The following is a 25,093-nucleotide window of genomic DNA, read 5'->3' as shown; positions in this document are numbered from 1 at the left end:
CTCCAAGGAACTATGTATTGGCTGAATAGGCCCCCAGGAACTACCGATTGAATGAACTCGGGAAAATGAAGCTCAGGGAGGTCCGTGGCGAGTCTCAGCAGAAAGCAGCAGGTGGGAATCAGAACAGGCGGCCTGATTCCTGGTCTGGAACCCAAGATCTTTTCCTAGTCATTTGACTGTAACCTCCCCAAATTGGCAAGAAATGGGAGACTGCGCACGCAGGGACTTGTCTTCGACCTCGAGGGACCTCAGCGAAATGCTGGACCGAGGGGCCAGAAGGACAAGTGGCGCAAGAAACCACTCATTGCTCTCTCGCATCTGCCCGCTTGCGAACAAGACTACATTTCCCGGCAGCCCCCGCGGCACGCACAGCCCCTGCCACGCGGCCTGCGCCTCCGCCGTCGGCCCACTGGGGGCGCTGCGGCGACCCCTCTGCCGCCCCGTAGAAATCTCCGCGGCCCCGGGGCCGCTTGCTTCCTGTTTGTAGGACGAGGAGACATGGCGGCGGCGCCGGCGGCTGCTGGGTCTGGGGCCGGCCGAGGGCGACGGGCGGCGGCAACGGTGGCGGCCTGGGGCGGATGGGGCGGCCGGCCGCGGCCGGGTAACATTCTGCTGCAGCTGCGGCAGGGCCAGCTGACCGGCCGGGGCCTGGCCCGGGCCGTGCAGGTATGAAGCCGGCCCGGAGGGGCGGGGCGGGGTGGACCGGGCGGGAGCTGGCGGGGGGCCGGGGAAGAGGCCTTCCAGGCCGCCGCAGTACGGGCCTGACCCCTCTTGGCCGGTCGCTGGGCCTCTCTGTAGGCTGTCCCGACGCTGTCAGCCGCGGCGGAGCAGTGGGCAGCGGCAGGCTAGAGGCTCCGGGTTAGGGGCCGAGCCGGGCTGGGCTGCATCGGGCACTGATGGCGTGTACGAGTCCTGGGCCCAGCTCCTGGATCCTCCCTTCCTTGCGCCACGTCTGCACGTCTGGGGGACCCTGGGCGAGTTGGCTTTAGCCTCTACGGGCCGCGAGTTTCTCCGCGATGAACTGGGCGGTGGGTCATCATTGCAGCCACCAAACGGTTCCCCAGTCATCATAAATGTCATTCTCTCGGAGAGGCCTTTCCTTGACATAACCCCTCCCCCCCTTCTAAAGTAGGTCCCCATTGTTATTCAGTTACAGCCCAGAATTCGTTTCGTTCACATTACTTTCTTAGTCTCTAATTACATATTTCTTTGTTGTCTACTCTTTTTCTCGCCTGTATCTTACATTAGGCTGAGCTCCAACGGGTGCAGGGACTGTATCTGTGTTGCGTGTGTAAAGCGTCATGGTTAACAGCTAGGGTTCCGGAGTCAGGCCTGGATTCAGAACCCTGCTGTCTCTTGGTTGGGCAAGTTTACCTTTCTGTGCCTCAGTTTCCTCATTTGTAAAATGAAGATGATAATTAGTAACCAACCTGTTAAGGTGTTGTGAAGATCAAAGACAATTGTGTAAAGCGTTAAATGCGTTTCTGGTGCATAGTAAAAAGCTGAAGGGTAATCAGTTAATATTAATGCAGTACTTGTTATCTAGCTTACGCTACGTGCCTATTAAATGATTAGTTTTGGGTTTTTTTTTTTTTAATGAATGAAGGACACTGCTTTAGGGTAAATCAGGATGAATAAGACCAAGGTTGCTTGCCCCTTCCCCCTCACCTTGTTCCCAGAACTTACCTTGTAAACACCCCTGTAAAACATTAGCTTAAGTTAAGGACAGCTTTTGCATAAACCAACTTTTAAGTATGTACAGGAAACTAATAAAGTGATTGGTGGAGTGGGAATTGGGAAGATGAGGGAGAGAATGAGAGTGAGATTTTTCGTAGTAACTTAGTTTTGAGCCATTTTAATATTATATGGTTAAAAGGACATATATATATATGTGTGTGTGTATAGGGTTACAGATGAAGAAGCAGTTCTGGGTGAGCAGTATTTTCCTTGCCATAAGATAACCATAGATGAGCAACTTTTTTCCCTTTGCATTCTTCTCTATCTGCCTTAAGATCCTGGAAATACTTGCTCTGTCCTTTAACCCAAAGACTCTTACTGACCTGAGTAGGTAGGAACGGGCAGAAAGGGAACTTAACTCACCTTTATTGAGTACATACTTTGGATCAAGCATTGTGCAAGTTATACAGTGTCTTTATTTCATTCTCAAGTCTTTTGAATCAAGTGTCAGGACTCATCTCTTAACACCGATGAAGAAACTTAGGCTCAGAAAGATTAGGTAATTTGCTCCTAAGCACTCTTCTTAATAATCTTCTGTGTTCTGAGAGCAATAGAGAGCCACCAAAGTTCTTTAACTTAATGAATGAAAGAAAATTAAGTTCTTTACATTTATTTGTACCCAATGCTGGATGACTTGGAATGGAAGGAGACTGGAGAAACTCATCGGATAGAAGGTACTGGAATGTTCTTGAGCCCCATTTATAATCTGTGGTAATAATTGATTACCACATTAATTACCACTATTAGTATGGTAATCAAGTTGTATACAGACAGGTGTGGGAGCTATTTCAGAGGTTGAGACTGAGGTTCCTTCCTAAAACTATAGTGAAGATAAAGTGGGGATCTTCATCTTTCAGATGTGTCGCTTCTTAGTAACTTTGTTTGATCTCTTCCTTGTTCCACTCTTTTTCCTCCACCACATTGCAGAGTAAATGATTTCCTCACAGGTATTTCCATGACACAGTGAGTATATTCTCTTATGGCCTGTGGAATACTTGGAAAGACCAGGTTAAAATTTTCTTCTTTGCGTTTTAAACACATAATGAATGTAAAGTTTACCAACTCATTCATTTTTAAGTGTGCAGTCAGTAAGTATTCATATTGTTGTGAAGCAGATCCCCAGAATTTTTTCATCTTGTATATCTGAAACTTGAGCCATTAAACTACTCTTTTTCCCTTCTCACAGCCCCTGGTAACCACCGTTCTTCTACTTCCTGTTTCCATGAATTTGATTACTTTAAATACCTCATATAAGTGGAATCATGCATTGTTTGTCTTTTTGTGCCTGGCATATTTAACTTAGCACAATGTCCTCAAGGTTCATCTGTGTTGTAGCATGTAACAGGACTTCCTTGGCAAAAACCAGATTTTGAAGTAAGATGGACCTGTATTGAACCCTAGTTCTGTCATTTATTGCTAGGTTATATTATATAACCTTTCTTAACCTCAGTTTCGTTATTTCTAAAATGGCAATGGTAACATCTTCTTAGTGCTATTGGGGGAGGAGTAAGTAGAATAATATATCTAAAAAGCTTGCCCAGTGTATGGCATATAGTAGATGATCAGTAAATAGTTGTTATCAGCTCATGGATCTGAGACTGGGCCTGTTGAAAGATTGTGTTTTATTTTTTTATGTGTCTGCAGAGCCTGAAACAGCACCAGTCATTTGATCCTCAGGACTCAGGAAATTGTTTGACTTGAAATACTGTATCTGAGGGCTTTGGCTTTCTCAGGGCTGTCTCTTTGTATATCCCACACAGTCCCATGGCTTTAAAGAGTTCTGGAGTCAGATTACTTAGATTTGAATCCCAGCTCTGGTACATACTTGCTTTGTGTCTTTGAACAAGTAGTTTAATCTCTTTTTGCCTCAGTTTCTTCATTTATAAAATAGAGATAATCATGGGCTCTAGCTTGGTAAGGCTGTGGTAAGGACCAAGAGCATTTATACATGTAAAGCACTTAAAATGGTGTCTAAAATATAGTAGTCATGCTATAAAGATTAGCAAGTATTGTTTTTAGCAAAACTATATTCTGATAGATCCTAAATCTGTATTTCCATCCTGGTTCCCCCCTTTAGCTCCAGTTGGATATATCCAAATACTTTCTCAGCATCTCCACACAGACATCTAATGGGCACCTCAAAAACTTAATATGGCAAATACAGCCCACCAAACCTGATCTTCCTCAAGTCCCAAATGCAACTTGGGAGGAGCCTGGGAGGAGACTCCGGGCTGAATGATTTAAAATGGGCCTATCCTAGTTGGATTTTAGTGTGCCTTATTTTCATCTCTCCCTTTCAATTTGTCCTCTATCAGGTAATAAAATATGCTGGTATGATGCTTTAGTGTTTACAGAGCCTGTCCAGATTTATCAGCACATTTGATCCCTAAAACAAATCAGATCTTACAATCCCTTGCCTAAAACCCTCCAGTGGCATCCCATGGCAGTTGGTATCAAATCCAGTTTCCTTCCCTGCGGTGCACAGGACCCTGCATGGTCAGTGGGAATTGCGGGAAAGGGATAGACTAGGCAAGGCAACTCAACAGGTCATGACCCACCACACCTAGAGATACCACTTCAGTTTGGAAATCTAATGATAGGCTGGCTTATGGCATCCTGTTCTGTTTCCCAAATTCCAGTCATCACTTCTTGGTGATTATTGGTATATCTAACTTCTACCTGAGTGTTATTTACTTCATATGTATCTTTTTAGATTGACCCTTCTTTTTTTTTTTTTTTTGGTTTTCAATTGGTACTGCCTCTTTCAGCCTTGTTCTAAGCATTAACATTTGAAACCTAGAGGTTCAAATCAAATACTGTCCTCTTTGCCTGTCAAGGATAATTTGATATTGAAAACCCCCCAGTAGGATAAATTCTTTTAAAAATATGGATAATATTTAAACAGGTTTTTATATTCACAAACCATAAAATTCACTTTTAATTATATTAAAACATAACAGATCCCATTAAAGTGGATGCAAGCATTCATTGGTTAATATTACCAGAATAATCTAACAATGTCTTTTATCTTCATTAATTAAAGGTATTTAATCTTCATTAATCTTTAAGAAGGCTATTTACTTGCACTTAATTTATTTCGAGGCATTTGATATCTTACACTTAGAACTAAACAAATAAAATATACATTTTATGTTTATGGAATTCAGCATTTAATTATTTAAAAAGAAAAGCACTAAAGACAAAAATAAGTCAAGAAAAACTGTAAATGTCTGGAAGTGTCACATTTACTAAATAGGTTGACAGCTTAGGCAGCATGATGTAAGAGATTATCACTCCTATAAACTGTCAAACCACAAGTACTCCAAGAGAAAAAACCCATACAACACCTGCCAAAAATTCAGCTTTGAAGATGCCTGGATAGTGGCTCTTTTCATCATACTACTCAGATGTTCACAAGGAAAACAAAATCCAGATGATGATTTTTAAATGAGAGTAAATGCCTTGTAAGACAAACTGGTAGTAGTAAAAGAAATTCCCTGTGAAGCTGAATATTTTGATTATGATTTGGAGAATCTCTGGGTATCATGAACCTTGCAAAAAATAACAGCAGTGCCCCCACTTTTCACCCCAAGTTCCACTCTCCCCAGGCAGTCACTGTCCACACTGTGGCTGTTTTCTTTTGCAGGCGAAGAGTCCACAAAACAGGAAAGCCAATATTCTAAATGACATGTACAGTTTTAAAGGTTATCTTTTCTCTTCCTCTTGTAGAGGATGAGGGTTTAATTCACAGCACCCTGTGCCATACATTTGGTCTCCATGATTCTCCTAATGTGGTTCTGTCAGTTTTGGCCATTGGTATTTTCATTATGATGATAGTGATATAATTGTTTACGGCAGAGCCATATAGTATGCAACAATTATATTCTGTATAATGTATTTTTCTTAGTTAAAAGCTGCCCTTTCTTTCCCTACTTTTTAAATTGAGACCTGAGTATAGTAGAATTCACCCTTTCAGTGTATAGTTCTGTAAGTTTTGACAAACACACATAGTTGTGTGACCACCACTGTAGTTAAGATTCAGCAAGTTCCCCTGTAGTAGTCTGCCCTTCCCCACCACCATCCCTTGGCAGCTGTGCATCTGTTGTCTATCCTGTTATGCTGTTTTACTGACTGTCACAGAAATGGAATCATTCCATATGTAGCCTTTTGAGTCTGGCTTCTTTCACTATAATCATCCTTATAAAATTTGCTTTACTTTTTGTTACAATTTATTACCAAATTCTAAAACTCCTACTTTTTTCTTTTAAAAAGAAATTCTTCTTGGAACCCTCTGGCCCGCTTCAGCTTGGACTAATTACTTGCTAGAATAGCTGTATTGCTGAATTTTTGGGGTTTCCCTTCACCAAATTCAGGACATTTTATTTCTTTTTCTCATGTTTTGGATCCCTGTTTTCTGAATCCTGTGTTCCTTTTTCTTGGAGTACATTCTCTAGTAGCCACCTAAGAAAGCATACATGGGAGGTAACTTTCTTTTAAGTTTGTATGTCTGAAAATGTCTTTTTTTTCTTATACTTGAGTATTTAGTTTAGCTGGGTATATAATTCTAAGTTAGAAGTTATTTTCCTTTAGAGTTTTAATGGCATATTATTCCATTATCTTTAAGCATTTGGTGTAACTGTCGAAAGGTTCTGTTCTCATTCCCCATCCTTTGTGCATGACCTATATTCCCACTCTTTACCTCCTAAGAGCTTTTAGGGTTGTCTCTTTTTCTGGTCTTCTGTAATTTTAGCTATAATATGCATTGATGAAAGTCTGCTTATTCATTATGGGTACACTTTGGTAGATGTACATTAAAATATGTAACAACTAATATGAAATCATGTCTATCACCTGACTAACCCCTCTGCAAGTGATTGCACTAAGTGTTCTCTTAGGATCTTCCTATTTTTAAAAGACATTTTCTCTCCTTTGAAGTTTGGGCTATGGTTGCTTTGGAGAACTTCATAGAATAAGTGAGACGTGAGTTGGTTCTGAAGAATGAGTAGACTTTTAACAGTAGCATAGATATTTCTCAGGAACACCATTGAGAAAGTCCTCATAACTGGCCGTTAGAAGACAGAAGAGAAAGTGAAGTGCTCCTGTGGGAGATCGGTGGGAGACAAGTTTAGATATTTGGGATTAGGGTGGGGAACGTAATATTTATTGAACATCCACAGTATGCCATTGTGCATAGAGTTGGCTTTTTTTTTTTAAGTTTATTGTTAAATATTTGACCTTTAAAAAGCTGTAATAAGTAATACCAGTGTATTGCCACAGTAAACATGTACCCATGGCCAAATTTGAGAAGTTATTAATATATTTAATTCCCCTTTCATGTCAGTCCCTCCCTGCCGGAGATAACATTTGTTTTGAGTAACATATACTCATGTACAAAAGGGAGAAAGTGAGTCTGCCTTACAGATGGCCTGCTGCCACCTCTCCTATCTCCCTCCAGTTCTACTCCCAGATGCAACTCTGGTTATTGATTTCTTGTGGATCCCTCTGTCTAAGCTTAGGAAAGCAAATGTGTCTCTATAGTCTTCCTTACACAAGTGATACTGTACTATACATACTGTTGTGTAGTATGTATACATACTATATGTACTATGTGCTTCTAGCTTTTTTCACTTACAAATGTATTTTAGAGATCCTTGCATAATTACTACATAAGATTATTTTATTTTAGGCATTTACAAAACTTTCTGTGTTGAAATGCACAAAGATAAATGAACAACTCAAAATTATCTACTATGTAGCAAATACTGCATCACCTCTGTACTCCTTACTAACCTCTCTATCTACTCTTCTTCCCCTCAAATGAAATCGCTAGTCTAACTTCTAACTTTGCATTTAGTCATACTAGTTTTTATACTTTATACAAATAGCATCAGGGCTTCCCAGGTGGCACAGTGGTAGAGACTCTGCTTGCCAGTCCAGGAGACGCAGGTTCAATCCCTGGGTTGGGAAGATTCCCTGGTGGAGGAAATGGCAACCCACTCCATGCAGAAGAGCCTGGTAGGCTATAGTCCATGGGATCACAAAGAGTTGGACACGCCTGAGCCCACATATGCATATACATACATACATACATAGAATCAAACAGTATGTACTAAGTCTGCCTTCTGCCTTCTTTCAGTCCACATTGTGAGATTCATCCCTGATGACAGGTAAAGATGTAGTTCATTCATTGTCATTGCTGTATAGTATTAAACCACAGTTAATTTGTTGTAATTTTGATGAGTATTTGGGATCTTTCCAGTTTTTGGCGGTTTTGAATAATGCTTATGTGAACATTCTTGTACTTGTCTCTTGAAGCATATCTGTGCAATTTCTTTGGGGTGTACACTTAAACGTAGAATTCCTAGGTTATAGGATATACATAGGTTTAGCATCAGCAGCTAAACAGTTTCCCAAATGGTTGTACTAATTTACAGTCCCACCAGCCGTGTATGTGAGCTCCTGTTCCATGTTCTGACTAACCTGTGGTGTTGCCAGTCTTTTTAATTTTAGTCATTCTAGTGTGTGAGAAGTGGCATCTAATGATTTTAGTTTGTGTTTCCCTCATGACTAGTGACGGAGAAGGCAATGGCACCCCGCTCCAGCACTCTTGCCTGGAAAATCCCAGGGACAGGGGAGCCTGGTAGGCTGCAGTCCATGGGGTCGCGAAGAGTCGGACACAACTGAGTGACTTCACTTTCACTTTTCCCTTTCATGCATTGGAGAAGGAAATGGCAACCCACTCCAGTGTTCTTGCCTGGAGAATCCCAGGGACGGGGGAGCCTGGTGGGAGGCCGTCTATGGGGTCGCACAGAGGCGGACATGGGTGAAGCGACTTAGCAGCAGCAGCAGCAGCATGACGACTAGTGAAGTTAAGCATCTTTTCAGGAGTTTATTGGCCATTTGGACTTTCTGTCTTGTGGATTACCTTTCTAAATCTTTAACATATTTTTCTGATGGGGTTTTTCATTTAAAACAAAGTTCTTTTTATTTGCTGGATATGAGCCCTTTGTAGTTATATTTGGCAGATATCTTCTCTTATTTGGTGGCTTGCCTTGTTAGTCTCTCAAAAGATCTTTTGGTAAACAGAAGTGCTTAATTTTAATACCACTATTTTCCCTTATGGTTAGTGCTTTTTGTATTCTGTTTAATAAATCTTTACCTACTCTAAGGTCATGAAGATACTCTGCTTATCTTCTAGAAGCTTTACTGTTTTGCCTTTGCCATTGAAACATATGTTCCTCTTGGAATTTATTTTTGGGTGTGGTGTGAGCTTTTCCATAGAGATACCGAGTTGACCAGTTGCTTATTGAAGTCTTTTTTGTCCCTCCAGTGCTCTGTAGTGTTTGTTTTCACTTCTGTTTCATGTCTGTTCTGTTCCTCTGATTTGTCCATTTGCCCTTATGCTAATACCAGTTCTCATTTTCTGTAATTTTATGTGTTGATTTTGGTTATAGAATATTGAATCAGAAGAGTAGCTTCTCCTAGTTTTCTTCAAGAATTCCTTGGCTCTTCTTGGTCCTTTGCCATTTCCATATACATTTTTGAATGAATGTGTACATTTTTACAACAGAATTTTGATTGGGTTTGCTTTCAGTCTATCCAATACTGCACACTCATTCTCTCCTTCCCTTACATCTCTTTTTCTCTGACTTAATCTTCCTAATCTCTCTTGATGATATTTTATAGTTTTCTATGTAGTGGTCTTTGTTAGATTCATTCCTTGGTGTTTGATATGATTTGATGGTATCGTAAATAGCATTTTAAAGATCATGTTTTCTAACTGTAGCTGTAATATAAAAACAAGATTGGTTTTTGTATTGCTGCAGTGTTTATATTGCTCCTGTATTTTAATTATTGCTCCTGTATTTAGATTATTTTGGATTGTGTGTGTGTACAGTCATCTGCAAGTATATCTGCAAATGAAGCTTTTATTTTATCCCTTCCTATCTTACATCTTTTTTTTCTTACCTAACTGCTGTTTGGGATGCTCCTTTACAGTGAATTGAAGTGGCATGTCACTGACCTAAGAGGGAGAGCCTTAAACATTTAACCATTAAGTATGATGTTGAATATTTTCTGTAGATACTCTTATTAGTTCACTTCTTTTCTGAGTTTCTGTGTTAAATTCTATCAAAATGCTTTTTCTGCATTGAGATGTTAATATTGTTTTCCTTTGTGTTATTAATATGATGAATTACACTGAGTAAACTTTTCAAGTATTAAACCAAATCTGAATTTCTGATTCAAAACTTCATCCTTTTTATAGATTGCTAAATTTGATTTCTAATTTTCTTATTAGGATTTTTTTCCTTCTGTGTTTATGAATGAGAATGGCCTACAATTTTCCTTTCACCAGGTTTTGGTATCAAGTTTATCCTGGCCACTAGTCATAGCTTTAGTTGGACCCCACAAATTTTGATCTGTAGTATTTTCATTGTCATTTATTTCGGAATATTTTCAAATTTCTCCTTGAATTTCTTCTTTGACCTATGCATCTTTAGGAGGTATACTTTTTAATTTATGAACATCAGGGTTTTATAATTATCTTTCTGTTACAGATTTTAGGCTGATTGCACTGCAGTCAGAGAACATAGTTTGTGTTTTGATTCATTTAGATATGTATTGAAATTTGCTCCATGGCCCAGCAGCTGCGCATTTTGTAAATGCTCTGTGTACTTGCAAAGAATGTATCAGTTCAGTTCAGTCGCTCAGTCGTGTCCGACTCTTTGCGACCCCATGAATCGCAGCATGCCAGGCCTCCCTGTCCACCACCAACTCCCGGGGTTCACTCAGACTCATGTCCACCGAGTCAGTGATGCCATCCAGCCATCTCATCCTCTGTTGTCCCCTTCTCCTCCTGCCCCCAAGCCCTCCCAGCATCAGAGTCTTTTCCAATCAGTCAACTCTTCGCATGAGGTGGCCAAAGTACTGGAGTTTCAGCTTTAGCATCATTCCTTCCAAAGAACACCCAGGGCTGATCTCCTTCAGAATGGACTGGTTGGATCTCCTTGCAGTCCAAGGGACTCTCAAGAGTCTTCTCCAACACCACAGTTCAAAAGCATCAATTCTTTGGCGCTCAGCCTTCTTCACAGTCCAGCTCTCACATCCATACATGACCACTGGAAAAACCATAGCCTTGACTAGATGGACCTTTGTTGGCAAAGTAATGTCTCTGCTTTTGAATATGCTATCTAGGTTGGTCATAACTTTCCTTCCAAGCAGTAAGCGTCTTTTAATTTCATGGCTGTAGTCACCATCTGCAGTGATTTTGGAGCCCCAAAAAATAAAGTCTGACACTGTTTCCACTGTTTCCCCATCTATTTGCCATAAAGTGATGGGACCACATGCCATGATCTTCGTTTTCTGAATGTTGAGAGTTAAGCCAACTTTTTCACTCTCCTCTTTCACTTTCATCAAGAGGCTTTTTAGTTCCTCTTCACTTTCTGCCATAAGGGTGGTGTCATCTGCATAAATGTAGTGTCAGTTTCTGCAGTGAAGCCATCTGGAATTTTGATCAGTTCAGTTCAGTCGCTCAGTTGTGGCTGACCTTTTGGGACCTCATGGACTGCAGCACAACAGGCCTCCCTGTCCATCACCAACTCCCGGAGTTTACTCAGACTCATGTCCATTGAGTCAGTGATGCCATCCAACCATCTCATCAATATGGAGAATATTGCCGTATTAGAAATACTAAGTCTTCCAATCTCTGAGCATGAATGGCTTTCCATTTATTTAGGCATTCTTTACTTCTTTAATTTTTTTCAATGATGTTTTGTGTTTCATTGTACAGATCTTATATTTTGTTAAATTTATTCATAAGTATTCTTTTTGATGCTGTTACAAATGGGATTGCTTTCTTATTTTAACTTTTGGATTGTTTATTGCAGATGCATAGAAATTCAGGTGATTTTTGTATACTGATTTTGTATCCTGAAACCTTGCCAAACTCATTTATTAGCCCTAAGTGTGTGTGTTGGTCTCCTTTGAAAAAATGTCCATTTAGGTCTTATGCCTATTTTTAAATTGGGTTGTTTATATTTTTTTCCTCTATTTTTTCTGTTGAAGTATAGTTGATTTATAATGTTATGCTAATTTGTGCTAATTAGTTTTTTGTAGTTTTGCTTTGAGTTGTGTGAGCTGTTTATATATTTTAGATATTAATCCCTTATTATATCATTTGCAAATATTTTCTGTCATTCAGTGGGTTCTGCCTTTTCATTTTGTTGATTGCTTCCTTTGCTGTGCAAAGGCTTTTACGTTTAATCAGGTCCCATTTATTTGTTTTTGATTCTTTTGCCTGAGGAGACAGATACAGAAAACATACTGCAATGATTTATGTCAGAGTGTTCTGCCTCTGTTCTCTTCTAAGAGTTTTATGGTTTCTTGTCTTACATTTAGGTCTTCAATCTATTTTGAGTTTATTTTTTATATTTTGTGAAAAATGTTCAAATTTCTTTTTAAAAAAATTTATTTTATTGAAGTATAGTTGATTTGCAGTGTTGTGTTACGCATGCCATTGTTTTACATATGCTGTACAGTTTTCCCAACACTGCTTATTAAAGAGGCTGTCTTTTCACTGTTGTATATTCTTGTTGGTTTTGGTGTAAATTAATTGACCATAAGTGGTGGGTTTATTTCTGGGCTTTCTGTTTCGGTCCATTGATCTGTGTGTCTGCGTCCATGTGCCAGTACTGTGCAGTTTTGGTTCCTGTAGTTTTGTAGCATAGTCTGAATCAGGGAGTGTGATACCATCAGCTTTGTTCTTTTTTTTTTCCAGGATGGTTGTGGCAGTTCTGGATCTTTTGTGGTTCCGTATACATTTTAGGAATTTGTTCTAGTTCTGTGAAAAATGCCATGGATATTTTGATAGGGATTGTATTAAATCTGTAGATTGCTTTGAGTGTATGACGTTTTAACTAGTCTTCTAATCCAAGGACACAGGATATCTTTCCATTTCTATGTATCATCCTTAATTTGCTTCATCATTGTTTTATAGTTTTCAGAGTATAGGTCTTTCACCTCCTTGATTAAGTTTATTTCTAGGTATTCTTTTAGTGTCTTTGGTTTTGGTATCAGGGTTAATACTAGCCTCATAGAATGAGCTGGGAAGTGTTCCTTCTTCTGTTTTATGGAAGAATTTGTGAAGTATTTGCCAGTTTCTCTTTGAATGTTCAATAGAATTTACTAGTGAAGCATCTAGACTTGGGCTTTTATGGGTCATTTCCTTCCTCCATCCCTCCCTCCTTTTCTTCCTTTTGTATTAAATCACTAATTTGATCTCTTTAATTGTTTTAGGTATATCAGATTTTCTGTTTCTTAAGTTAGTTTCTGTTATTTGTGTCCTTCTGAGAATTTGTACGTTTCATCTAATTTATGTAGTTTGTTGGCATATAGTTGCTCTTAGTATTTCCATGTAAACCTTTTTATCTCCTTAAAATTGGTAGTTGTTTCCTCTTTCATTCCTGAATATATAGTAATTTGAGTCAATGTAAGTTAGTCAGTGTAACTATTTTTAATATTGTTGGTCTTTTCGAAGAACCAAATTTGATTTTGTTGATTTTTTCCTGTTATTTTTCTTTTTTCTATATCACTTATTTTTGCAAGGATATTTTTAATTTCCTCATGCTTTCTTTGGGTTGGGTTTACTCCGTTTTTCCCCTAGTTTCTCATGATGGAAGATAAGATAATCTGAGATTGCTCTCCTTTTTAATATAAATGTTTATAGCTATAAACTTGTAAGCACTGCTTTTGCCAAGACCCATGAAGCCATTGTTGTTCTCTGTCTTTTTCCTTTCAAGGAAAGGAAAGGTCTTTTGTTTTTTTTCCATTGTTTTGGGGTTTGCCTTAATTTGAGTTTGCTTGAAGAATATAACATTTCTGATAATCATTTAGACCTACAGAAATGGTAATTTCCTATGGTTCACCCTAATACAAATATTCAGAAACATTTCATTATCTTTCATGACCCTTGAATTATTTTATTTTTACAATCTAAGAAAACAAGCTCAGGAAGAGTAATGGGACTTGTCCAAGATCAGAGTACTGATGTGCATCAGGATAGGCCAAGCTGTTACTGAAGACCTGCATGTCCTTTGTAAGCTGCAGTGAGCTTTTGATCTAATTGAGGGATAAGTCTACATGAAAATAATTCACTTCTGGCACCGATAATGCCATATCCCCAAAATAGACACTGCCATGATTAATGAACCTGTCATTAGACTAGGCTATTGCTCATGCCTTCAGACACTTTCTGAGCCCCTGCTCCATGCCTGGCGTCCTTGGAGAGAAAGAAGGCGTGCGCAGTAAAGACAGCCTGGCACCTGCTCTGTAGCGGCGGGCGGTTAGGACAAATGAGCCAGTAATTACAATACAGTACGATAAATGTTAGATAAGATCCCAGACCCTCTCAGAAAGGAGAGAGAGGAAGTCCTATCAAGGAAAGTTTCTGTTTTTTTGGCTTGCATTTTGAAGGAGAAGGAACTTTCTAGGTAGAAGAGACAGGGAGGAGGAGGAGGAGCTTTCCAGGTAGAAGAGACAGGGAGGAGGACGAGGAGCTTTCAAGGTAGGAAAGACGCCCAGAAATGTTCTGTGGCATAGAGTCCACCCTTGAACAGCACAGAGGCGTAGGGGCGCTGACCGTTCACAGTCAAAATTCTTGTATAACTTAAGAGTCAGCCCTCCGTACCCACAGTTTCCCTGCACCTGTGGAATCAGCCAGCCATGGATTGTGTAGTACTGTAGTATTTACTACTGAAGAAAATTTCTCATGTAAGTGGACCCATGCAGTTCAAACCTGTATATGTGTGTGTGTAAATAATTACCCCTCTTGCTCCCACCTTAGGTTTATTTTCTCCCCATACAGGTGGCATACATATACAGAGCCGTGTACGGGGGAAGAACATATGCAAAGCATAGAGAGAGAACACATACATTTGGAGCCTAGAGTGTGCATTGGGCAAAGAAGAAGTTAAGAGAGGAAAGTAGGTGATAGAGTAGGAAGGGGGTGTATCATAAACAAGGAGCTGGACTTTGACCTTACAGGCTGTCGGGAAACTTGAAGGTTTCTAGAAAGACCTTTGACTTACTTGTCCTGGGTGGATTTGGGAGCCAGCTGCTCTCTTTTGCTGTATGCTCTAGTAGTTCTTTCCTCACCAGTAATAGTTTCCTCTTTTTTTTTTCCTTTGGACTTACAGTTCACTGAAACTTTTTTGACGGAAAGGGACAAACAGTCCAAATGGAGTGGAATTCCGCAGCTGCTCCTTAAGCTGTATGCGACCAGCCACCTCCACAGTGACTTCGGTGAATGCCAAAACATCCTCAAGGTAACTGTTAGGGGCATTGGAGGGGCTGCATTCAGGGCCTCCACGTGATATGAGACATCTGGGTTATTCCTCTTTTTCAGTCTGCGTTTTAAAATAGCCTGTATTTATTGAGTAAGCGGTAGAAAATTTGGGAAGTTCAGAAAAAGTGCAAAGAAGAAAATAAAAATCACCTATAATCCCACTACCCAGAGATAATCACTGTTAAGTCCCCGGTGTATATACTTCTGGGTTTTATTCACACTTGTTTTGTCCTGCTGCTGCTACTGCTAAGTCACTTCAGTCGTGTCCGACTCTGTGCGACCCCATAGATGGCAGCCCACCAGGCTCCCCCGTGCCTGGGATTCTCCAGGCAAGAACACTGGAGTGGGTTGCCATTTCCTTCTCCAATGCATTAAAGTGAAAAATGAAAGTGAAGTCGCTCAGTCGTGTCTGACCATCAGCAACCCCATGGACTGCAGCCTTCCAGGCTCCTCCGTCCATGGGATTTTCCAGGCAACAGTACTGGAGTGGGGTGCCATCGCCTTCTCCGTGTTTTGTCCTAGTACTTGCCTAATTAAGGAGGCCTTGCCCTGGGATTGGGATACATTCTTTTTCAATGGGATTTAAAAGGTCCCATTTTGGTGAGACTTCAAGGAAGTGGCCTTGTGGTTGTTGATAAGTATGACAGGCATCTGAAGGTGAAGGGACTTGGAAAGAGTGCAGAGACATCCAGGGCAGTTGTTCTCAATCTGGAGTGTGTAACAGAGTCACCTGGAAGCCTTGTTAATGGTGGGCCCTGCCAGTAGAATTTCTGATTTAGTAGGTCAAACTTCATATTGGGAAAGCAGGTCCAACTTTGAATTTAGATTACTGGCTCTAATGTAGCTAAAATCTATTCAAGTTATATTTGATCATAATAAAATATGTTTTTCAAATGTGAAGTTCTGTTTATTATTTCACATAAATCATTTTTAAATATTAATAGGGCCAGATAAGTTTAATCTTTACCTTTCAGAAGAGATATTTTGTCTATACAACTTTTTTTGTAAATTGAAAACCATTCCCAAGTAAAAGTTTATATAAAGATATTTGTGTTCTTAATCTTCTCACAGTTTGATTTAGGATAGAAATAATTACAGTGTCTTATGCTTGCTTGAAAACATTTTGTGAAGAATTATACATTATTTCACTTGATTCCTGCAAAATCTCTGAGATATGAGGTAGATGAAAGAGGGAAATTCATATTTGTGAGTGCTTGCTATGTGATCATCATTTCTTTATGCATTCAACAAATACTTGAAATTTACTATGTACCAGGCATATTTAATTTTTATGATAACTCTGTGAGATGGGTGGTATTAGTGGATTAGTCCAAAATACTTTGATTGCATGTAACAGTAACCCACTCGGATTAGCGAAAAAGATTTTTTATTGTCTCACATCTTCAGAAAGCACAGATGTGAGTTCAGGGGCCAAATAGAGTTAGGCAGTCTATTTCTTATCTTGACATTTGTGTGTGGCCTCGTATTCTTCCACAGAAGTAGGGCTGTTACCTGAAGAAGAGAAAAGGAGATACTGAGCAGGAAAATCCAGATGTCTTCTGCATTTCCTTTCTCGGTTGAGAAAACAGACTCAGCATAATCCACCTACCGTCATGTGGTTATCATGATGAGCCCAGATTTGTCCTGCTCCTGAAGCCAGCTTCCACTGTACTGTGTTGCCAGCAGAATTACAGTCTAGTTTTATAAATGAGAGAAATGAAACCCAGAGGAAGTAGTTCTCCCACTAATTATGTGACCTTGTACAACTTTGTGCTTTTTGTTTTTTAACCTGTAAAATGGGTCAAACTGTACTCACTTCATTGAATTATTTTAAGGATGAAATGGACTTAAGTATAGAAATCCGGTGCTTGTCATGTAATAGGTTATCTGTAAGAGAGAGTTCTGCTTTTTCTTGATGAGTGGTACTTGGACCAACATCAACATCACTTGGGTACTTAATGATAAATGCACATTCTCAGGCCCCAGCCCAGACCTGTTAAATCAGAAACTGCAGGTGGGACCCAGCAGTCTGGGTTTTAACATGTCCTTCAGGTGACTGGATGCACCACTGTATGAGAACTACTGCTCTAGCCCAGTGGGTTCCGTCTTCCCTTGCGGTTCCTGAGAAGAGAACACAATGAGTAGGACCCTGTATTCTTCCTACTCTTCCTCCTGTTTGACCCACAGTAGTTATGCTTTCTTTTGTAAGCACAGACTCAGGAGCCAGACATCCTAGGTTTAAGTCCTGACTCTGTCACATGCCCTGTTTGACATTGACAACTTCTTTGTGTCTTAGTTTCCTTATCTGTAAAATTGGGCCAATACATTACTGTTACATCATAGAGTTGTGAGGATTAAAAGAGGTAACTTATGAAGAACCATGCCTGGTACATAATAAGCATTTAATAAGTTAGCTTCTACTACGATTACAACAACTTTTATCATATCAGCTTTTCTGTAAGTTGGCTTTTTTTTTATTGTTCATTGTGGAGGCTGTCTTTGGCTTCATGGGAATTCAAGTTGTGACTAAAATGCAAACTGTTCTTTTGGTGTCTGGTTTGTGTTGGATAGTAGAACTCAGTGTCTCTTGGTATCCTTTTTCACTAGGAAATTTCTCCTCTTCTCTCCATGGAGGCTATGGCATTTGTTACTGAAGAGAGGAAACTTACCCAAGAAACCACTTATCCAAATACTTATATTTTTGACTTGTTTGGAGGTGTTGATGTAAGTCATTGTTTATTATTACTACTGCTATTTAATGGCTTGGGAACTTTCGAAATGGGAATTAGGAAGCGTTTTAGAATTTATAGCAAGCATTTCAGAATTTTCTCTTTAGAAGTTCCATGGTATTCACCTGTGTTGAAGTACCATAGCTTTTACATTGAAAGAGTTGATTTTATGTGAATTGATAATAATATCAACTTTTTTAAGGCACAAAGTTAATGTTTCCTAGTTCAGCTGTGATGACTAGTTTCTTCTTTGTCCTTCCAGAGATGTAATATATATATGTGTGTGTGTAAATAGTTACCCTGACTGCCCCCACCTTAGGTTTATATTCTCCCCACATAGAAGTAGCATATCATATATACAGGTACCTTGCTTGCTTTTTTTCATGTGATTCTATAACTTGGAGGTAGATTCATTTTAATATGTGTAAATCTGCCTCATTATTATTAACAGCTATATAGTATTCCCTGGTATGATTATACCATTATTTACTTAGGCCTTAGTTGATGGACATTTAGCTTTCTCAACAAACAAGGTTGCAGTGAAAGTTTTTGTACATGTGAGTACTGTATACTTTTAGGATCAAAGCATATGTCTTTTATTGTTTATAAATTTACCAGTTTATGTACCTAAAAGGCTTTTATCAACTTACATCCCCAGTAACAAAGAAGAAGAGTGTCTTTTTATCCACTCCATCACCAACACAGTGTGTGTATGTGTATTTTTATGGACTTTGTTCTTGAGGTATAACTTGCATACAGTGAGGTATGTCAATAACTATGAGAAGATACATTCACCTTTGCCACCCAAACCATGAAATAGACTGTTACCAACACAGAGTAGCCTCCTTCACTAAGCAATATGTTTTAAGTATTTTAAATATTTGCTAAGCAGATATGAGGAAAATGATATTTCTTCATAGTTTTTTAAAGTTTTATTGAGATATAGTTCACATCATATAATTCACCCATTTAATGTGTATAATTCAGTAGCTTTTAGTGTATTTGTAGATGTGTGAAACCACCACCACAGTCACTCTAGAACATTTTTATCACCCAGAAAAGAAACTCCATATGTTTAAGCTATCACTCTCCCACTCCTCCAACCATCAGCCCCATCATAGGCAATGGTTACTCCACTTTGTCTTTATAGGTAACCTTGTCTTGGACATTTCATATGAACAGAGTCACATAATATGTGATCTTTTGTTATTGGTATGTTTCACTTAGTTTAATGTTTTCAAGGTTCATCCCCATTATAGCATGTTTCAGCAGTTTATTCTATTTTATGGTTGAATAATACTCTACTGTGTGGATATACCATATTTTGTATGTTCATTTGTCAGTTAGTGGACACTTGGGCTATTTCTATCTTTTGACTGTTACAAATAATGCTGCTCTTAACACTTGTGTACAAGTTTGGTGTGGAAATATCTTTCCATTAATGTTGGGAATATACCTAGAAGTGGGATTGATGGGTCATATAGTAGCTCTTGTATTTATCAGACTGTTTTCCAAAGCAGCTGCACCATTTTGCATACCCACCAACAATGCACAAGGGTTCTGATTTTTCCACATCCTCTTCAACACTGGCTATTCTCTCTACTTTTGATTATAGCCATCCTACTGGGTGTGAAGTGTTACTTCATTGTGGTTTTGATTTGCATTTTGCTGTTGCCTAATGCTATTGAACATTATTTTATGTGCTTCTAGGTCATTTGTTTGTCTTCCTCGGAAAATATCGTTATTATGAATTCTGAGAGCCCTTTATATAGTCTCTGTATAGTTTTAAAAATTTATATCTTTCTATGAGTGGAATTGGATATCTTTTCGTGTGTTTATAAGTAGTTCCTTTTTTTTTTTTTCTATTTGTTTATTAGGCCCTTCTCTTATTGATTTTTGTCTTAGTTCAGGCTGCTATAGCAAAATCCACAGATTGAGTAGTTTATGAACAACAGATTTATTTCTCAGAGTTCTAGAGGCTGGGAAGTCCAGATTCATGGCACTGGCAGATTTGGTGTCTCGTGAAGAATCTCTTCTGGGTTACAAATGCCAGCTTCTCCCTGTGTCCACACATGATGAAGGGGCTGGCGAATCTCTCTGGAGCCTCTTTCATAAGGTGTAACACCATTCGTGGGTGCTCTGCCCTCATAACCTAATCACCACCCAAAGGCCCCACCTCCTAATGCTATCACATTGGGCATTAAGATTTAGCATGGTTTTCAGGAGACAACATGCAGATTATAGTAACTTGTAAGTACTCAGTTTTTAAAGGTCCTTTGTCATAAGTATTCTATTTTTTTCCCTAGTTTGAAAATTGAATTTTGACTTTGTTTATGATACATTTTAATGTGAAACTTTTTAGGTTTACTTTTTAAGTTGTTTACTTTTTAGGTTGTCAAACTGATTGGTCTTTCCTTTCATGGGTTCAGAGTTTTCCTTTGCCCATTGTTGCATTATAAACTGTGTCTTTATTTCCATCTAATACTTCAAAGTTTTTATCATGTATGATTAATTTTTGCACCACTTGAAATTTATTTTTACGTAATGAGTGAGGGTACTGGGATCCTGCTTCTTTTCTCTCAGATACCTGTCCTTTCCCCTGTTACTGGGAGCATGAGGGAGGCTTTCAGGGTGTTGTGGTTGTGTTGTATCTTGATCTGGGTGTTGATTGTGTTGGAATGAGATTCACTTTGTAAAAACTGGAGCTCTGTGTTTACAATTTATACTGTTTGCTTTATCACGTTGTTCAGTTCAGTTCAGTCACTCAGTTGTTTCCGACTCTTGTGACCCCATGGACTGCAGCACGCCAGGCTTCCCTGTCCATCACCAACTCCCAGAGTTTACTCAAACTCATGTCCATTGAGTCAGTGATGCCATCCAACCAGTTTATCCTCTGTCATCCCCTTCTCCTCCCACCTTCAATCTTTCCCAGCATCAGGGTCTTTTCAAATGAGTCAGCTCTTCATATCAGGTGGCCGAAGTATTGGAGTTTCAGCTTCAACTTCAGTCCTTCCAATGAATATTCAGGACTGATTTCCATTAGGATGGACTGGTTGGATCTCTTTGGAGTCCCAGAGACTCTCAAGAGTCTTCTCCAACACCACAGTTCAAAAGCATCAGTTCTTCGGCACTCTGCTTTCTTTATAGTCCAACTCTCACATCCATACATGACTACTGGAAAAACCATAGCCTTGACTGGACGGACCTTTATTGGCAAAGTAATGTCTCTGCTTTTTAATATACTGTCTAGGTTGGCCATAACTTTGCTTCCAAGGGGTAAGCATCTTTTAATTTCGTGGCTGCAGTCACCATCTGCAGTGATTTGGAGCCCCCCAAAATAAAGTCTGCCACTGTTTTCCCATCTATTTGCTATGAAGTGATGGGATCAGATGTCATGATATTAGTTTTCTGAATGTTGAGCTTTAAGCCAGCTTTTTCACTCTCCTCTTTCACTTCCATCAAGAGGCTCTTTAGTTCTTCACTTTCTGCCATAAGTGTGGTGTCATCTGCATATCTGAGGTTATTGATATTTCTCCTGACAGTGTTGATTCCAGCTTGTGCTTCATCTAGAGCCCAGTGTTTCTCATGATGTACTCTGCATATAAGTTAAATAAGCAGGGTAACAATATACAGCCTTGACATACTCCTTTTCCTGTTTGGAACCAGTCTGTTGTTCCGTGTCCAGTTCTAACTGTTGCTTCCTGACCTGCATACAGATTTCTCAAGAGGCAGACCAGGTGGTCTGGTATGCCCATCTCTTTCAGAATTTTCCAATTTATTGTGATCCACACAGTCAAAGGCTTTGGCATAGTCAATAAAGCAGAAATAGATGTTTTTCTGGAACTCTCTTGCTTTTTCAATGATCCAGTGGATGTTGGCAATTTAATCTCTGGTTCCTCTGCCTTTTCTAAACCCAGCTTGGACATCTGGAAGTTTACAGTTCACATATTATTGAAGCCTGGCTTGGAGAATTTTGAGCATTACTTTACTAGCATGTGAGATGAGTGCAATTGTGCGGTAGTTTGAGCATTCTTTGGCATTGCCTTTCTTTGGGACAGGAATGAAAATTGACCTTTTCCAGTCCTGTGGCCACTGCTGACTTTTCCAAATTTGCTGATATATTGAGTGCAGCACTTTCATAGCATCATCGTTTAGGATTTGAAATAGTTCAACTGGAATTCCATCACCTCCACTAGCTTTGTTCGTAGTGACGCTTCCTAAGGCCCACTTGACTTCACATTCCAGGATGTCTGGTTCTAGATGAGAGATCAAACCATTGTGATTATCTGGGTTGCGAAGCTCTTTTTTGTACAGTTCTTCTGTGTATTCTTGCCACCTCTTCTTAATATCGTCTGCTTCTGTTAGGTCCATACCATTTCTGTCCTTTATTGAGCCCATCTTTGCATGGAATGTTCCCTTGGTATCTCTAATTTTCTTGGAGAGATCTCTAGTCTTTTCTATTCTATTGTTTTCCTCTTATTTCTTTGCACTGGTCACTGAAGAAGGCTTTCATATCTCTCCTTGCTATTCTTTGGAACTCTGCATTCAAATGGATGTATCTTTGCTTTTCTTCTTTGCTTTTCACTTCCCTTCTTTTTACAACTATTTGTAAGGCCTCCTCAGACAGCCATTTTGCTTTTTTGCCTTTCTTTTTCTTGGGGATGGTCTTGATCCCAGTCTCCTGTACAATGTTATGAACCTCTGTCCATAGTTTTATCAGGCACTCTGTCTATCAGATCTAGTCCTTTAAATCTAGTTCTCACTTCCACTGTATAATCATAAGGGATTTGATTTAGGTCATACCTGAATGGTCTAGTGGTTTTCCCTACTTTCTTCAATTTCAGTCTGATTTTGGCAATAAGGAGTTCATGTCTGAGGCACAGTAAGCTCCTGGTCTTGTTTTTGCTGACTGTATAGAACTTCTCCATCTTTGGCTGCAAAGAATATAATCAGTCTGTTTTCTGTGTTGACCATCTGGTGATGTCCATGTGTAGAGTCTCCTCTTGTGTTGTTGGAAAAGGGTGTTTGCTATCATGTTATTACTTCAATTTGAAAAAACATTTCCTTTCCTTAAAGATGCCATTTTCCCCAAAGCAAAAATTGAGTGTTGAACATTTACATCCATAGCATGAGTCATAGACTGTATTCCTTCAACTGTTGCTCGGCATTCCCTCTTTAGCAATCCCAGCGGTCCTGTCGCATTTACTTACTGGCCATTTTGAAGGGCCTTTACTTCTGAATCGTTTGTCAAAGAATTTGCTTAATAGAAACCAGTGTGGTCCTGGGAGGAAAAAGAAGATAGGAGTCTTTAGCCTGGTGTCTTATTTGCAGTGGGAACGAAGCTTTTCTCTTGCAGGTACATGTCCCATCTTAGGACATCTTCGGATCATTAGTTCTTGATTTTGTGGAGTTTTTCTTCCCTGCTTTGAGTTAGGTTAGCTTCTCCAAGAATCTCAGTCTGTTTATAGAGGCTTTTACTTGGATCATTTTGTTCTTCACTAACCATTATTTGGGTGCATTTCTTCTTGCTGAATTCTCTTGTCATCTTGCTTCTAAAAGTACCTTTCAGAGTTCTTTATTTCTCCCTCTGCCAATCCCCAGAAAGGCTCCAAAGTAATTCCGTTTTCAACATGCTGCCTAATGCTTAGCTGAAGTGGAATGGTGGCTAGACCATTCCTTGTCAACTTGAACAAACCCCTAATGTAACACTGGAAAGTGTATCCTAGAGTCTGTGAAGTTAGATGCCTGTAGGATCAAGTAGGCATATAGTGAAGCAGGCCCGGAGTAAGATGATCTACATAAATTAAATGACTGCAGAGACTGAGATGAACTGGAGAGTGCATGCCTGCTTTTATAGGGAAATGACTTCCATTTCTTTTGACCTTTGCCCTCAGGGATGTAGGAAATCTAGATTTGTAAGTAGAATCACAGCTTTTCAGTAGATATGGACCACATGAATTACATCTGTGGGCCAGGTATAATCCATGCTTGGCATTCAAGGACTTTTAATTTGTTCATTGGCATAGAACATCATCTATTTGAAGACAGTTTATTTTAAATATAATAATCTATGCAGGATGAGCTCCTCATACTTTACTGGGATGACTGAAAAGCAGGGCATCTCTTTGAAAAGCTTTTGTGTAGTACATCTCAAAAATCTTAAAGATCGTTATTGATTTTGCTCTGTTTGCGTTTATGTGAATCTCTTCTGAGGACATAAGTCAAAATGAGATAAAGCTTTGTATACAAAAATGCTTAGTGTGGCATTACATATAATAGTTAAAAATATTCATCAGGAGGAAGGTAGTTTTTGTTTTCTATAAGGTCAGTGGTGATATCATTGATATTCTCTGTTATTTTCTATTCTCTGCTAAATTAGTTTCCATTCTAATCCTTATTATTTCTTTTATTTTGCTTGCTTTGGGGTTGGCTTACACCTCTTTTTTTCCAGTGAATTGAAGTAAAAGATTAGGCTATTGGTTTGAGATAATTCCTTTTTTTTCTTTTAAGAGAAATTTTTTGCATTTTTACTGAAGTACAGTTGCTATACAATGTTATATAAGTTACAAATGTACAGCATAGTGATTCACAGTTTTTAAAGGTTATGCTCCATTTATAGTTATTATAAATATTGGCTATCTTCCCCATGTTGTATAATACATTTGTGTAGCCTGTGTTACACTCAGTAGTTTGTACTCCCCCACTTTTATGTTGCCCCTCCCCACAACTGGTAACTACTAGTTTGTTCTCTGTATCTGTGAGTTTGCTTCTTTTTTTTGCTATAGTCACTATCTTGTTTTATTTTTTAGATTCCACATACAAGTGATATTCATATAGTGTTTGTCTTTTCTCTGTTTTATTTCATTTATCATAATGTCCTCCAAGTCTGTTCATATTGCTGCAAATGGCAAATTTTTGTTCTTTTTTATAGCCGAGTAGTATTCTTCTCTGTGTGTGTATTCCATGTGTGCTTTAGTAGAACATGTATTCTGCTCTTGCTGGGCAGAATTATATAGCTCTCTGTTAGAGCTTATTGGTTTATCGTGTTCAAGTCTTCTGTTTGGTGATACCTCATTTTCTAATCATTATTGAAAGTGGAGTATTGTCTTGTCCAGCTACTGTTTTTGACTTGTCTGTTTCCTTCAGTTCTGTCAGTTTTTGCATCATGTATTTTGAGGCTCTGTTGTTAGATGCATATATGTTTATTATTGTTATATCTTTTCCAGTGGATTGACCCTTTTATCATTATTAACTCTTTCTTTCTTTTTTTTTCAGAATGAGCTTT

General features: G+C 39.1%; 1 protein-coding gene across 3 annotated transcripts in view; it reads left to right on the top strand.

Annotated features, from left to right (window-relative positions):
* The first annotated feature begins 451 nt into the window (after positions 1 to 451).
* Positions 452 to 25,093, top strand: part of TRPC4AP (transient receptor potential cation channel subfamily C member 4 associated protein) — a 69,569-nt gene continuing 44,927 nt past the window's right edge. For 2 of the 3 annotated variants that reach the window (XM_055544850.1, XM_055544849.1), the window contains exons 1-3: positions 454 to 666; positions 14,931 to 15,059; positions 17,687 to 17,803. In XM_055544850.1, coding sequence (XP_055400825.1) covers positions 499 to 666; positions 14,931 to 15,059; positions 17,687 to 17,803 — 414 coding nt within the window. In that variant the 5' untranslated portion in view covers positions 454 to 498. Of the gene's footprint in view, positions 667 to 14,930; positions 15,060 to 17,686; positions 17,804 to 25,093 lie in introns of all 3 variants that reach the window. The other variant, XM_055544851.1, reaches the window with a different exon arrangement.

The sequence above is a fragment of the Bubalus kerabau genome, chromosome 13, assembly GCF_029407905.1.
Source record: "Bubalus kerabau isolate K-KA32 ecotype Philippines breed swamp buffalo chromosome 13, PCC_UOA_SB_1v2, whole genome shotgun sequence".
Classification (NCBI taxonomy): domain Eukaryota; kingdom Metazoa; phylum Chordata; class Mammalia; order Artiodactyla; family Bovidae; genus Bubalus; species Bubalus kerabau.
Note: the sequence above shows the minus strand (reverse complement) of the source record. Positions and strands in the feature narration are given on the sequence as shown.